At 39.0% G+C, this 13,546-nt stretch overlaps 1 protein-coding gene across 5 annotated transcripts in view; it reads right to left on the bottom strand.

Moving 5' to 3' along the window:
* The window catches only part of srgap3 (SLIT-ROBO Rho GTPase activating protein 3), a 247,138-nt gene that overhangs the window by 148,572 nt on the left and 85,020 nt on the right, over positions 1-13,546 (bottom strand). For all 5 annotated transcript variants that reach the window (XM_061922701.1, XM_061922699.1, XM_061922697.1 and 2 more), the window contains exon 2: positions 8,693-8,888. In XM_061922701.1, the coding sequence (XP_061778685.1) occupies positions 8,693-8,888 (196 nt within the window). The remainder of the gene's footprint in view (positions 1-8,692; positions 8,889-13,546) is intronic.

The following is a 13,546-nucleotide window of genomic DNA, read 5'->3' on the forward strand; positions in this document are numbered from 1 at the left end:
TGCGACTTCTACTCCGAAAAATACGGTATACTGTACTTACAGTGTGAATATGAAAACACTCATTGAGGTTTTTTGGATGTTTTTAATGCACGCTATAGGCAAAATAGAGCAAATCCCATTACAAACAGTGTTACCTGACTTTTGTTAGTGTTTATTTACAAATTAGAATACACAAAAAAGTGTGTTTGTTTCACATTAGAATTGTGGTGCAGTTCCCCTTTAAGACGCAGAGTTATGATGCCATCGACTGTACCCACTTGTAAGTAGCTACTGTACATTGACAGTTCCATTATGCGTTTATGGGCAAGGGTGAACAGTAGGTGGCGCCAAATCTTTCTGTGGTGCTATGAGGAACACTGGTACTGTATATTAACCTACACTGGAGTGTTTTCAATGTCTAGAATGTGTACAATGTGTCAAAGTGGTCCCCGCATCTTTTACTGTTCTGTATCCAGCCCTAAGTGAAAAAAGGTTAAACGTTAGTTGCCCCTAGAGAACTGTGGAAGAATGCAATCCTATATAAGAGCACGTCTCTGAGGATCATTTTCCTCACGTTTCAACGTGGGTAAGATCACATGAACTGTGCAAAGGTTAAGTCAGCCAGGTTGCAGCAGCAGCAAAAGTTGTGTGGGATCACCGGAGAGTCTTAAGACTCCAGAATGTAACCTGCTGCAACAGCTGGATTAAATTACACAGTCAAGTCCTTACACAGGCATGCATACACACACACACACACTTTTCAGACTGCCAAGGCCAAACTATTAAATTAATGTAGAAAAACGATCTACTTGTGTCAATTAAATCACATGTCACCCATTCAGTCTTAATATGCGAAACGTAGTAAAAGTATTTTAGTTTTATTGCACATTAAGCATATGGAATACATTGCAAATGCTGCAAAGACTACGAGCAATTGGATGGAACATTTACAAAAAATCAGGAGTGTTTTCATTAATCACCTGAATAATAAAATGCGTAAAAAAGTAATGTAGTCTGAACTGACAAAACTATTAACAAAACATTAAAGGTCCCATATTATGCAAATGTGGTTTTTAATGATGTTCTAGCAGTAATATGTGTCCATAGAGCAGGGGTCGGCAACCCAAAACGTTGAAAGAGCCATGTTGGACCAAAATTACAACAAAAAAAAATCTGTCTGGAGCCGGAAAAATGAAAACCCGTGTATAAGTCTCATAATGAAGGCAACACATTTTGTAAGTGTCTGTATTAGCTATAAAAGCCTACTATCAAAATGACTTTGTGTCGCAGGCTGAAGCAAATCTTCGTTGACAGAAATGTTGATATTTAAAAAAATACATATTTTTACAACATTAGAAACCATTAGTAAATCAGAGGCTACTTACTTAGAAGGTGAGATAACTGCTTGAAATTACTGGCTTTTAATGGCCAAAGGTATAAATGTGTGTGTCCAAGTTAAAGGAAATGGCAGGATGTCTTCTTTTAATAGATTCATTACATACTTTGGCAAGCTAGGTAACGTTTGCTGTGGTCTGGAACAACATGGCACACAAACATCTGAAATGCAGCCAATATTAAAAATAGATATGTGTCATGAGACATGCAACACTAAATTATACACAAAGGGGATAAAAGTAAAGTGAATTAATTGAGCTCAAATATACCTACAAATGAGGCATAATGATGTCCATACAGCTAGCCTAAATAGCCTGATTACACTCCTACAAGTCAATAACATTAACAAAGCGCACCTTTATGCATTCACGCACAGCATGAAACATTTGGTAGACAAAATGAGACAAAGAAGGAGAGGAAGATTTTACATGTAAACAAACTGTTGCACAGTCCAGACTATGGTGGGTTCAAGAACCGCCGATATAAGAAGGACAAAACGATGTTCACCAAATACTCATACATATCAAATAGTTGGTTTTCTAACAATTGGGAAGGTCTGTGTTATGTTTGTCCTCAAACAACAACCGTACTAAAACAAAAAAAATAAATGTTTCCCCCATCTTTTTCCATTCTCAATCCTTTTTTTGAAAATGCACAAGGGAGCCACTAAGGCGGCGGTGAAGAGTCGTATGCGGCTCAAGAGCCGAAGGGTTGCTGTCCCCCGCCCTAGAGCCTTGCTTGTTTGCTGCACTTTCGAGGGAAAGAAGCACCCAAATGCTTGCCCTTTAAGTTGAATCTTTTAGTAACATCACAAATGGAAAAAAAAACCTTCAATTTGGACATGATACTGCCACTAACGTGACCCAGCTAGAAAACAAGGATTTGCTACACTTCTTAAAAGAAATAGAGTTACCCTATTTCCTTGAATTGCCGCCGGGGCGCTAATTGATTTAAAACCTCTTCTCACTCCCGCGCTTACCAAAGGCATGCGGTTTATATTTTAAAACTTTTTCTCACTCCGGCACTTACCAAAGGTATGCAGTCAAAATTTGAGTGTGATGTAAGCTTGGACCTTAAATCCTACTGAATCGTACTTAATCGCCTCCCCTTATGTGATTTCAAATTACCGGTATTGAAATCAGCCTCCTCCCTTTTGAAAATGATGATAGGGGAAGTGTCACTTCTGATGTCACGAGTTTGACCAGGCGGTAATACTAAGCATGCGCTAATTATTTTGCGAAGCGAGTTTGACCCGGCAGTAATTCAAGGCAGGCACATATTATATGCCCTGCGGCAATTCAAGGAAATACGGCATTCCAACTATCCGTCAGTCAGCTACAAACATTACAAGCTTTAAGTTTGAGCATGTTGTTTTTGTCAGCGTACAGGCTAACCTAGTACGAAGTTGCTGTTAAAATGTGATAAAAAGGTTAGCACTTACAGTAGCTATGCTGAAGCTACATCACGCTTCAGATGTCAAGGCTTCACTATAAAAAAAAGTGCAACTTTTTTTAAAGCAGATTTGACATGTGTGTTGAATTAAATTGCATTCATGTGTCAAATGTATTGAAGTCCAGTATTAGTAGAGGTTTGATTGATTGTGGGGGAGGGGGATTGAATTTTAGCTCGCATTAGAATTTGAGTGTAAAATCGATTAGTAAACATTTATAATCGATGTATTTATTCTAAATAAAGTAATGCAGACAGTTCCAAAATCTGGCTGACTGCATGGAGCCACCTCACAGATATGTCAGACCACCACTTTTTCTATAGGGCTCTTATATCCAGTTGTACACACATTTCCATGGATTTAATAAATGTGGGAAATAATTTCTTATTACAAATGCACTGTTTTTTGAAGATAGATAAATAAGTGATTATTTAGTGAAATGGAAAGAAATTGCATCAATATACATACAAACCCCAAAACTAGTGAAGTTGGCGCCTTGTGTAATTCGTAAATAAAAACAAAATACGATGATTTGCAAATCCTTTTCAACTTATATTCAATTGAATACTCTGCAAAGACAAGATATTTAATGTTCCAACTAAGAAGCTTGATTTTTTTTGCATATAATCATTAACTTGGAATTTAATGGCAGCAATACATTGCAAAAAAGTTGGCACAGGGGCATTTTTACCACTGTGTTACATGGCCTTTCATTTTAACAACACTCCGTAAACGTTTGGGAAGTGAGGAGACCAATTTTTTAAGCTTTACAGGTGGGATTCTTTCCCATTGTTGCTTGATGTACAGCTTAAATTGTTAAACAGTCCAGGGTCATTGTTGTGGTATTTTAGGCTTCATATTGCGCCACACATTTTTAATGGGAGACAGGTCTGGACTACAGGCAGGCCAGTCTAGTACCCGCACTCTTTTACTATGAAGCCACGCTGTTGTAACACGTGGCTTGGCATTGTCTTGATGAAATGAGCACGGGCGTCCATGATGACGTTGCCTGGATAGCAAAATAAGTTGCTCCAAAACCAGTATGTACATTTTAGCATTAATGGTGCCTCCACAGATGTGTAAAATACCCATGCCTTGGACACTAATACAACCCCATACCCTCACAGATGCTGGCTTTTGAACTTTGTGCTTATGGTTCTTTTCCTCTTTGGTCCAGAGGACACGACGACCAGTTTCCAAAAACAGTTTGAAATCTGGACTCGTCAGACCACAAAACACTTTTACACCTTGCATCACTCCATCTTAGATGAGTTTTTGATTGATTGAAACTTTTATTAGTAGATTGCACAGTACAGTACATATTTCGTAAAATTGACCACTAAATAGTAACACCCGAATAAGTTTTTCAACTTGTTTAAGCCGGGGTCCACGTTAATCAATTCATGGTAAATGAGCTCGGGCCCATCGAAGCAAGCAGCTTTTCTGAGTTTTGTTTATTGCATAGTAGAGTTTTAACTTGCACTTACAGATGTAGGGACGAACTGTAATTACTGACTGTGGTTTTCTGAAGTGTTCCTGAGCCCATGTAGTGAAATCCCTTACACACTGATGTCGCTTTTTGATGCAGTACCGCCTAAGGGATCAAAGGTCCATAATATCATTGCTTACGTGCAATGATTTCTCCTGATTCTGAACCTTTTGATGATATTACGGACCGGACCATGGACGGTAAAAGCCCAAACTTCCTTAAAATAGCTTGTTGAGAAATATTGTTCTTAAACTGTTTGAAAATTTGTTCACGCATTTGTTCACAAAGTGATGACCCTTGCCCCATCCTTGTTTCATGGAAGCTGCTTTTATACCCAATCATGGCATCCGCTTGTTCCCAAATAGCCTGTTCACCTGTGGGATGTTGCAAACAAGTGTTTGATGAGCATTCCTCAACTTTCTTAGTCTTTTTTGCCACTTGTGCCAGCTTTATTGAAACATGTTGCAGGCTTTACATTCCGAATGAGCTAATACTTGCAAAAAAAAAAAAAAAAAAATTGCAATTTGAACGTTGAGTATCTTTTCTTTGCAGTCTATTCAGTTGAAAAAGATTTGCAAATCATTGCATTTTGTTTTTATTTACGATTTACAAAACGTATCGACTTCACTGGTTCTGGGCTTTGTACTATACAGTATAAACAAAACGACAGCCAATCCTGGCATTAGTGTATCTTCACCGCTACGATCTCAAGTTGACCAATTTTTGGCAGAGCTACTTTTTGATGGACTTCATCTTCAACTCCTGCCACGTCAGTAACACACCTCCACATTGGTGGGACTTAGATGCCAACGATGTCGAACAACAACAGCTCCACGTAGCATCGGACATTTGGCGCGGCACTTAAGGCTAACGACAGCTGTCCGGCCAAAGTGGAGATGAACTCTTATAAAGCACTTCATCTTTAACATCAATAAAACAGCTTTGCAATGATCGATGTAGAACGACCATGCAGTGCTAACACGGAATGCTAACATCACAGCTAATTATCCTACCGTAGCTGCGACTGTTGACCAAGTTTTTGCAGAACTACTTACGCTAACGGTTTCAGCACATTGAAGCCCAGTTCAAGTTTGGAGGAATTACCCAGGATATGACCAAGTACTTCCACGTCGTGGCCCTGTTGTAGTGGCTGGGTGAAGACCATAGCAATGACGCCTGGAGTATCCAGGACACCGGAAATCAACAGTAGATTGAACTCAAGGCTACCATATTGGGTGAAAGGAGCTGAACGGCACTATATAGTAGTTATTTCATGTTTAAAGGGCTCTAGAAATTATAAAAATTGTGTAAAACATCCCAAACAGTTCTTTCTCACCCTAAGAATCACTATATTTGATTTATTATTGATAATCCTATTCTGTTTATCGCAGTCAGGCCTGGAACTATTGTAGAAAGAACTGTAAGGCTAACAAGAAGCACATTTAAGTGGTCTAAATTCCAGCATCACGGATAGATTTTGGGCAACGCACAATATTTATAACACATTGCATGCAGTTTTGCTCTAATCAAATGACATGTTGGCACTGGTTGGTGTTAAAATATGCTGTCAGATCTCAACTAGGTTACTGCTTGGGTTTTCAGAGAGAGACACACACACACACGACATGCCCCGAGGTGCTTAATTTTTGGGAGCGGTGGAGTTAGATTTCATGCCCTGCGTGAGTCGTGTGTCAATGTGTTGCTGGTTACTGTGTGCACAAGGAGATGGACACATTTCTAATAGCTGCAACTTCCTTATTCATTGTACTCATTTGCAAAGGCTTTGTTCAACAAAGTGTTTTGTTCAATAATGCACTCACTTCAATGCATTGTAAATAAAGATGTCCGATAATGGCTTTTTTGCTGATATTCGATATTCCGATATTGTCCAACTCTTAATTACCGATTCCGATATCAACCAATACAGATACATACAGTCATGGAATTAACACATTATTGTGCCTAATTTTGTTGTGATGACCCGCTGGATGCATTAAACAATGCAAAAAGGTTTTCCCAAAATACCTCAACTCAAGTCATGTAAAAAAAAATGCCAACATGGCACTGCCATATTTATTATAGAAGTCACAAAGTGCATTATTTTTTTTTAACATGTCTCAAAACAGCAGCTTGGAATTTGGGACATGCTCTCCCTGAGATAGCATGAGGAAGTTGAGGGTGACGGGGCTGAAATGGGGGGGGGGGGGGGGGGGGTTTGGGGTAGCGGGGGATGGATAGGGACGGCGTGGCTCAGTGGAAGAGTGGCCGTGCGCAACCCGAGGGTCCCTGGTTCAATACCCACCTAGTACCAACCTCGTCACGTCCGTTGTGTCCTGAGCAAGACACTTCACCCTTGCTCCTGATGGGTGCTGGTTAGCGCCTTGCATGGCAGCTCCCTCCATCAGTGTGTGAATGTGTGTGTGAATGGGTAAATGTGGAAGTAGTGTCAAAGCGCTTTGAGTACCTTGAAGGTAGAAAAGCGCTATACAAGTACAACCTATTTATCATTTATCATATTGTAGCGTCCCGGATGAGTTAGTGCTGCAAGGGTTTCTGGGTATTTGTTCTGTTGTGTTTGTTGTGTTGCGGTGCGGATGTTCTCCCGAAATGTGTTTGTCATTCTTGTTTGGTGTGGGTTTACAGTGTGGCGCATATTTGTAACAGTGTTAAAGTTGTTTATACGATCACCCTCAGTGTGACCTGTATGGCTGTTGACCAATTATGCGTTGCATTCACTTGTGTGTGCGTGAAAAGCCTTAGATGTTATGTGATTGGGCCGGCACGCAAAGGCAGTGCCTTTAAGGTTTATTGCCGCTCTGTACTTCTCCCTATGTCCATGTACCACTCAGTACAGCGGCGTTTTAAAAAGTCATACATTTTACTTTTTGAAACCTATACCAATAATTTCCGATATTACATTTTAAAGCATTTATCGGCCGATAATATCGGCAGTCCGATATTATCGGACATCTCTAATTATAATCATAAGTTGGACACTTGATGCAATAATCTACACGGTCTTCATTTTTTAGACGGTGGACGAGATGAAAAATAAAATTGTTCAGGTGGTCCTTGAGTTGCGCCGCTTTTGAGATTTTCCCTGAAGACACTCCTTTACTGCAGAGTCATGTTATTACGACCTAACTTGTGGCGTTTTGCTATGTTTTCAAACATGCAGCGGACATCTGTGTACCACGTTTAATGGGCATTTTTTATTCTCCAAGCAGTCCTACACTGCATCTACGACAGAAACACGCTGAAGGTGCACGCATGGAAGATGCTAGTAACAACTGCGAACATGCCCTGCAATCCAGCTGCAAGAAAATGCATATCGCAGTAAGTTTTTTTGATAAAATTATAAATCTTGAAAATATTTATCTTCTACGCAAAAATATGATTGTCATTAAGAAAACACGAGCAGACACCAAAACGCTTCAATTTAATTTGTTTGAAGCAGCTACACAATTATAAAACAATATTGCTGAAAAGACAATATGTTTAATATTTCTATTTTTGACAGTCCCATTTATTTTGACAAGCTTACGTACGACTGGTATGCAGCACGATCACCTCCGAGTGGTATAGCTCGGTTTGTAGAGCGGCCATGCCAGCAACTTGAGGGTTCCAGGTTCGATCCCCACTATCACCATTCGAGTCACTGCCGTTGTGTACTTGGGCAAGATACTTTACCCACCTGCTCCCAGTGCCACCCAGACTGGTTTAAATGTAACTTAAATAATGAGTTTCACTATGTAAAATGCTTTCACTCACTAGAGAAAAACGCTATTTAGATATAATTTGCTCCGTTCTCAAAGCTATTTCTGCTGAGGTTTGCACACACTTTTCAGACTTTCTATATAGACATGCAAAACAGCTCCGGCAGAACACTTTTAGTCTTGATAAATCCCACTGTGTGTGCTAAATACTTAAATAAGCATCTTTTCCTCCCAGTATTGTAGGTAACTAATAAACGGCATATGTTCTGCATTATTATAAAGACAGACAGTCTAAATAGATTGTGGTTCTTATTTTACCCACTGAAAAGCCGCAATGTTATGGTCATAAGTATAGTAGACCAGCTTTGTGTGTGCTATCAAGTTTGCACATGTTTTAATACACGCAAACCTTTAGTAGATCAGGCCCGAAGTCATGAATTAGTGACTGCAGATTTGCTCTGTCCACCTGTCAATGTCTTTAATGAGTTGCGTCCTTGTTACTACGCCCCTGATCGTCAACCTTTCAAGATTATAATAATAAATAAAGCATGTATAATAGTTTCATATTTTATTATCTGCAGTGTGATCAGAGAAGTCACTGCAATTTCGATGAGGTGAAAAGGTCACCATGTTCAAACTACACGCGTTGGTTGTTGAACTTACTTGAACTGCTGGTGTTCCCGGGAGCTGCGGATCTTGGAGGAAAACCTCTCGGAGAGTTTGTCTAAACTGCGCGAGTATTCCATTTCGATCTCCGCCTTGCGACGGAAAAATTCCTGCAGGTCCTGCAGCAACTGGATGCGGGATTCTGACTGTTGCTCCAAGCATTTGAACTGCTCCACCAACTGGTTACGGATTTCTGTTGGAGATACCAGCAAACAAACGAAAACAAATTAGTTCAATGTAGTTGCAATGCATTTTCAACAAACATAACTATTTTCTGAACAGTTCCACCACCAACATTTTATTTTTTCGATTAGGCATTAACAATATTGCTGATGATAGTTTTAGTTGCAGTATCTCACAAACAGAAGAGATTTCATCATATCTTCTTAAGGGACAATACTACAGCTGGGCGATATGGCATAAAATGTATATTGCAGCCACCTGCGATGACAATATATATGACCATATTCATCCATCCATTTTCTACCGCTTGTCCCATTCAAGGTCGCCAGAGGTGCTTGAGCCTATCTCAGCTGCATTCGGGCGGAAGGCGGTGTACACCCTGGACAAGCTGCTACCTCATCGCAGGGCCAACACAGATAGACAGACAACATTCACACCACATTCACACATTTGGGCCAATTTAGTGTTGCCAATCAACCTATCCCCAGGTGCATGTTTTTGGAGGTGGGAGGAAGCCGGAGTACCCGGAGGGAACCCATGCAGTCACGGGAAGAACATGCAAACTCCACACAGTTGGATCCCGAGCCTGGGATTGAACTCAGGATAACTCAAGACCTTCGTAATTTGAGGCAAATGCACTAACTCATGTCCCACCGTGCTGCCCTATATGACCATATATTATTTGATGTATCAATAATAATAGAACCATTTCAAAATGGCTTGCAGAGGATTCTAATTAAAAAAAAAAAAAACAAGACCAGTGACACGTTTTGTAAATCGTAAATAAAAACGGAATACAATGATTAGCAAATCCTTTTCAACCTATATTCAATTGAATAGACTGCAAATACAAGATACTTAATGTTCGAACTGGAAAACCTTATGTTTTGCAAATTTTAGCTCATTTTGAATTTGATGCCTGTAACATGTTTCGAAAAAGCTGGCACAAGTGGCAAAAAAGACTGGGAAAGTTGAGGAATGCTCATCAAACACGTATTTGGAACATCCCACAGGTGGGAACAGGTGGGTGCCCTGATTGGGTATAAAAGCAACCTCGTCTAGTGTGTAGTGTAGCATGTTTAGCTATTCATAATCATTGAGTCCTCCAGTGATACTGATCCTTAGATCAAGGGCAGGTTTTTTTGTCGCCATGGAGGCAAATATTGGTGATTTAGAATCTGCACTGCGGAGGGACATTAGCAGCTAGCTCGTTAGCACGGGCGCTACATTGTGTTGAAGACGCCTTCATTCACTTGTCGCAGTAAAATTTGTGGGACACAGCTAGAAGGTTTCATCAATATGTATTATAACAATATAACGATAGTATTAAAAGCTCTATGGTCAGCCATATTTAAATATTTTTTATTGTAAATCATCATGGAGGGACATTAGCAGCTAGCTCGTTAGCACGGGCGCTACATTGTGTTGAAGACGCCTTCATTCACTTGTCGCTGTAAAATTTGTCGGACACAGCTAGGTTTCATGAATATGTATTATGACAATATAACAATAGTATTAAAAGCTCTATGGTCAGCCATATTTAAATATTTTTTATTGTAAATCACCTTAGACTTGAGGTGGCGACTTGTCCAGGGTGTACCCTGCCTTCCGCCCGATTGTAGCTGAGATAGGCGCCAGCGCCCCCCGCGACCCCGAAAGGGAATAAGCGGTAGAAAAAGGATGGATGGATCATCTTAGTCTATAATGCCCAAAACTAGACAGTGATATCAATCAATCAATCAATCAATGTTTATTCATATACTGTAGCCCTAAATCACAAAGTCAAAGGTCACAACAACATCCTCGGTTCAGATCCCACATCAGGGCAAAGAAAAACTCAACCCAGTGGGATGACAATGAAAAACCCTGGAGACGACCGCAGATGTGGGTGACCCTCCCTCTCCCCCCTCTCTAGGGGAGACCGGTGCAATGGACATCGAGTGGGTCTGGCATAATATTGTGAAAGTCCAGTCCATAGTGGATCTAACATAATAGTGAAAGTCCCGTCCATAGTGGGGTCAGCAGGAGATATAGAATGTTAGAAAGAGGATATAATAGGATATTTTGCTGCTAAACTTGGATAATACGAGTAGTCAGTGTGCAGCTGGTAAAGATCTATTATCTATTAAAAAAATACTCATCCAAACGGCCATTATTGTTTAAAAAGCTGAATACTATATATGATATACAACATTTCCTCAAATAGTGGCCTCGGCTCTGGCAAATGCAATGCCCATTTATTTCCCAGTTGTCATGTCTACTTAAATTAATGCATTTCAAATAGACATTAAAAATAAAAGGTACCAAAAATATCGGTAATTGCTAAAGAAAAAAAATATATGGAAAAGTATATAAATAATACATATGATTAACATTTTACATTAAAGTTATTAGAAAGTTTATTGTTTACAAATTTAAACAATTTTAATAAAAATGTATTAGAAAATAATGTGACAAGTACTGCAGTATTGTACGGAGTCCTTTCCAGAATCTGTACAATATTGCAAATGTATACTGCATTAGCATATTAAAAATATTAAATTACACTATACATTATCTCAATTAATTAATTATTCAAGAAAGGATGAATTTAGGGCTATTCAATTTTCCCCAAAAATACTCAAATTAATGATCATGTATTATAAATTGTGTATAAACACAGTTTAAAAATCACAAAATGTATTACTCATTTTCCTTAACCATGGGTGATTACCAGAAAGGCGGCCTGACCTCAAACAGACACCTGGTACTCTCTGCCTTTGAGTAAATGAATGATCACAGCCACCGTGTGAGGGGTTATTATTAATTCAGTTCATAAAACATTGGAAAAAAGTGCATGCAAATACCTTATCAGTGTTTAACATAAGAGGGCAGTCACTCAGTTTGTACGTCTAATTGTAAGTATTTTTCAGGGTTATAAAACTCTTCCTGTGCATAATTGAAAATTATAGAAGAACAACAAACAGGGGAGAAGGAGGTGCCCAAGCCAAGCCAGTAAGCGTCTATAGTCCTTACATGTGTAACAGCAGCTGTAATGAGAAGCGTATGTGCGTCTCAAGAGCACAACGGTGGAGTACAATTTCTTCTCAAGAGGAACCTGACGCTGCAGAGTAGATTGCAGCGCCTTCTGCCACTGGCAAACCCACCAGAGAAACCTGACCCCTCTTTATACGTCTGTCATCAGCTGAAATATCTGATCCGTTTCAGGAAGATAGGAATATATATATATTTTTTTGCAGCACAAAAGCCTTAAAGGTATAATTAGTCATGGTAATTGTAAGACGTAGTGTTGTCCTGATACCAATACTTTGGTACCGGTACCAAAATGTATTTTGGTACTTTTTGAAAAAAAAATGATTTAAAAGGGAACCACAAAAAAATATCAATATTAGCTTCATTTTGACATAAAATCTTACAGTACATTAAACATACGTTTCTTATTGTAATTCTGTCTTTAAATAAAATAGTGAACAAATAAGACAACTTATCTTTTAGTAGTAAGTAAGCAAACTAAGGCTCTTATTTTTTCTGCTGACATAGGCAGTAACATATCTTGTCATTTCTCATTTTATTATTTTGTCAAAATTATAAAGGACAAGTGGTAGAAAATGAATTATTAATCTACTTGTTAATTTACTGTTAATATCTGGATATTTTCTTCTGTAATAATGTAATAATCACTTATTCTTCTCTTGTTTGGATACTTTACATTAGTTTTGGACGATCCCACAAATTTGGGTATCAATCGAATACCAAGTAGTTACAGGATCAGACATTGATCATATTCAAAGTCCTCTTGTGTCCAAGGACATATTTCCTGAGTTTATGAACATAATATAAGTTTAAAAAAAACACCAAATAAGATTTTGTAATGCTAAAAAATATCAATGTAATCATAGTAGTATCGACGATATATGCTCCTGCACTTGGTATCATTACAGTGGATGTTAGGTGTGGATTCACCAATGGCTGTTAAGATCCGTACTCCGATCTTCCCATATTATGGTTTATTGTTGCATTTTTGTATCACCCTGTTTACCGTCTTTATTTCCTGTTTAGTCTGTCACCATGGTAGCTCATTAGTTCACCTGCTACAATCACGGTTCCTGCACACCTGTCACTGTCGATTACTTCCTTATTTAAGCTCGCCTTTTCTGTTCAATCATTCTCGGATCCTAATTTGCCCACGCGCAACAATGACGACTCTCATCCTTCGTATGTATTTTCTCGCTAGCTCTTACGCTAAGCCACTTTATATTCCAGCTTTCATGCTGAATGTTTTTGTTTACTCTTTTGTGTCCTCGTGCCAAGTTGTAGTTTTCCTTGTGTTTATCCTAGCTTTCACGCTAGCGTCTTTTGTTTGCCTTTTCTCTTTACACCAGTGTTTTTGTTCCTAGCCTTTTGTTATTAAATAAATACCTTATATCTTACCTTTGCTGTGTTCTGCTTCGACGCATCCACGGGAAAACAACAAGGGCATTACCATGCCGAAGAAGAGTCATCACAATGGCGTTTGTTAATATTGTAGCGTCCCCGGAAGAGTCCCAGTGTTGCAGGGAATTCTGGAAATTTGTTCTGTAGTGTTGTGATGCAAATATTCTGCCAAAATATTTTCGTCATTGTTGATTAGTATGGTTTAACTATATGGCACATGTTTCTGACAGTGTT

This window comes from Nerophis ophidion, linkage group LG16 (genome assembly GCF_033978795.1).
Source record: "Nerophis ophidion isolate RoL-2023_Sa linkage group LG16, RoL_Noph_v1.0, whole genome shotgun sequence".
Taxonomy (NCBI): Eukaryota; Metazoa; Chordata; class Actinopteri; order Syngnathiformes; family Syngnathidae; genus Nerophis; species Nerophis ophidion.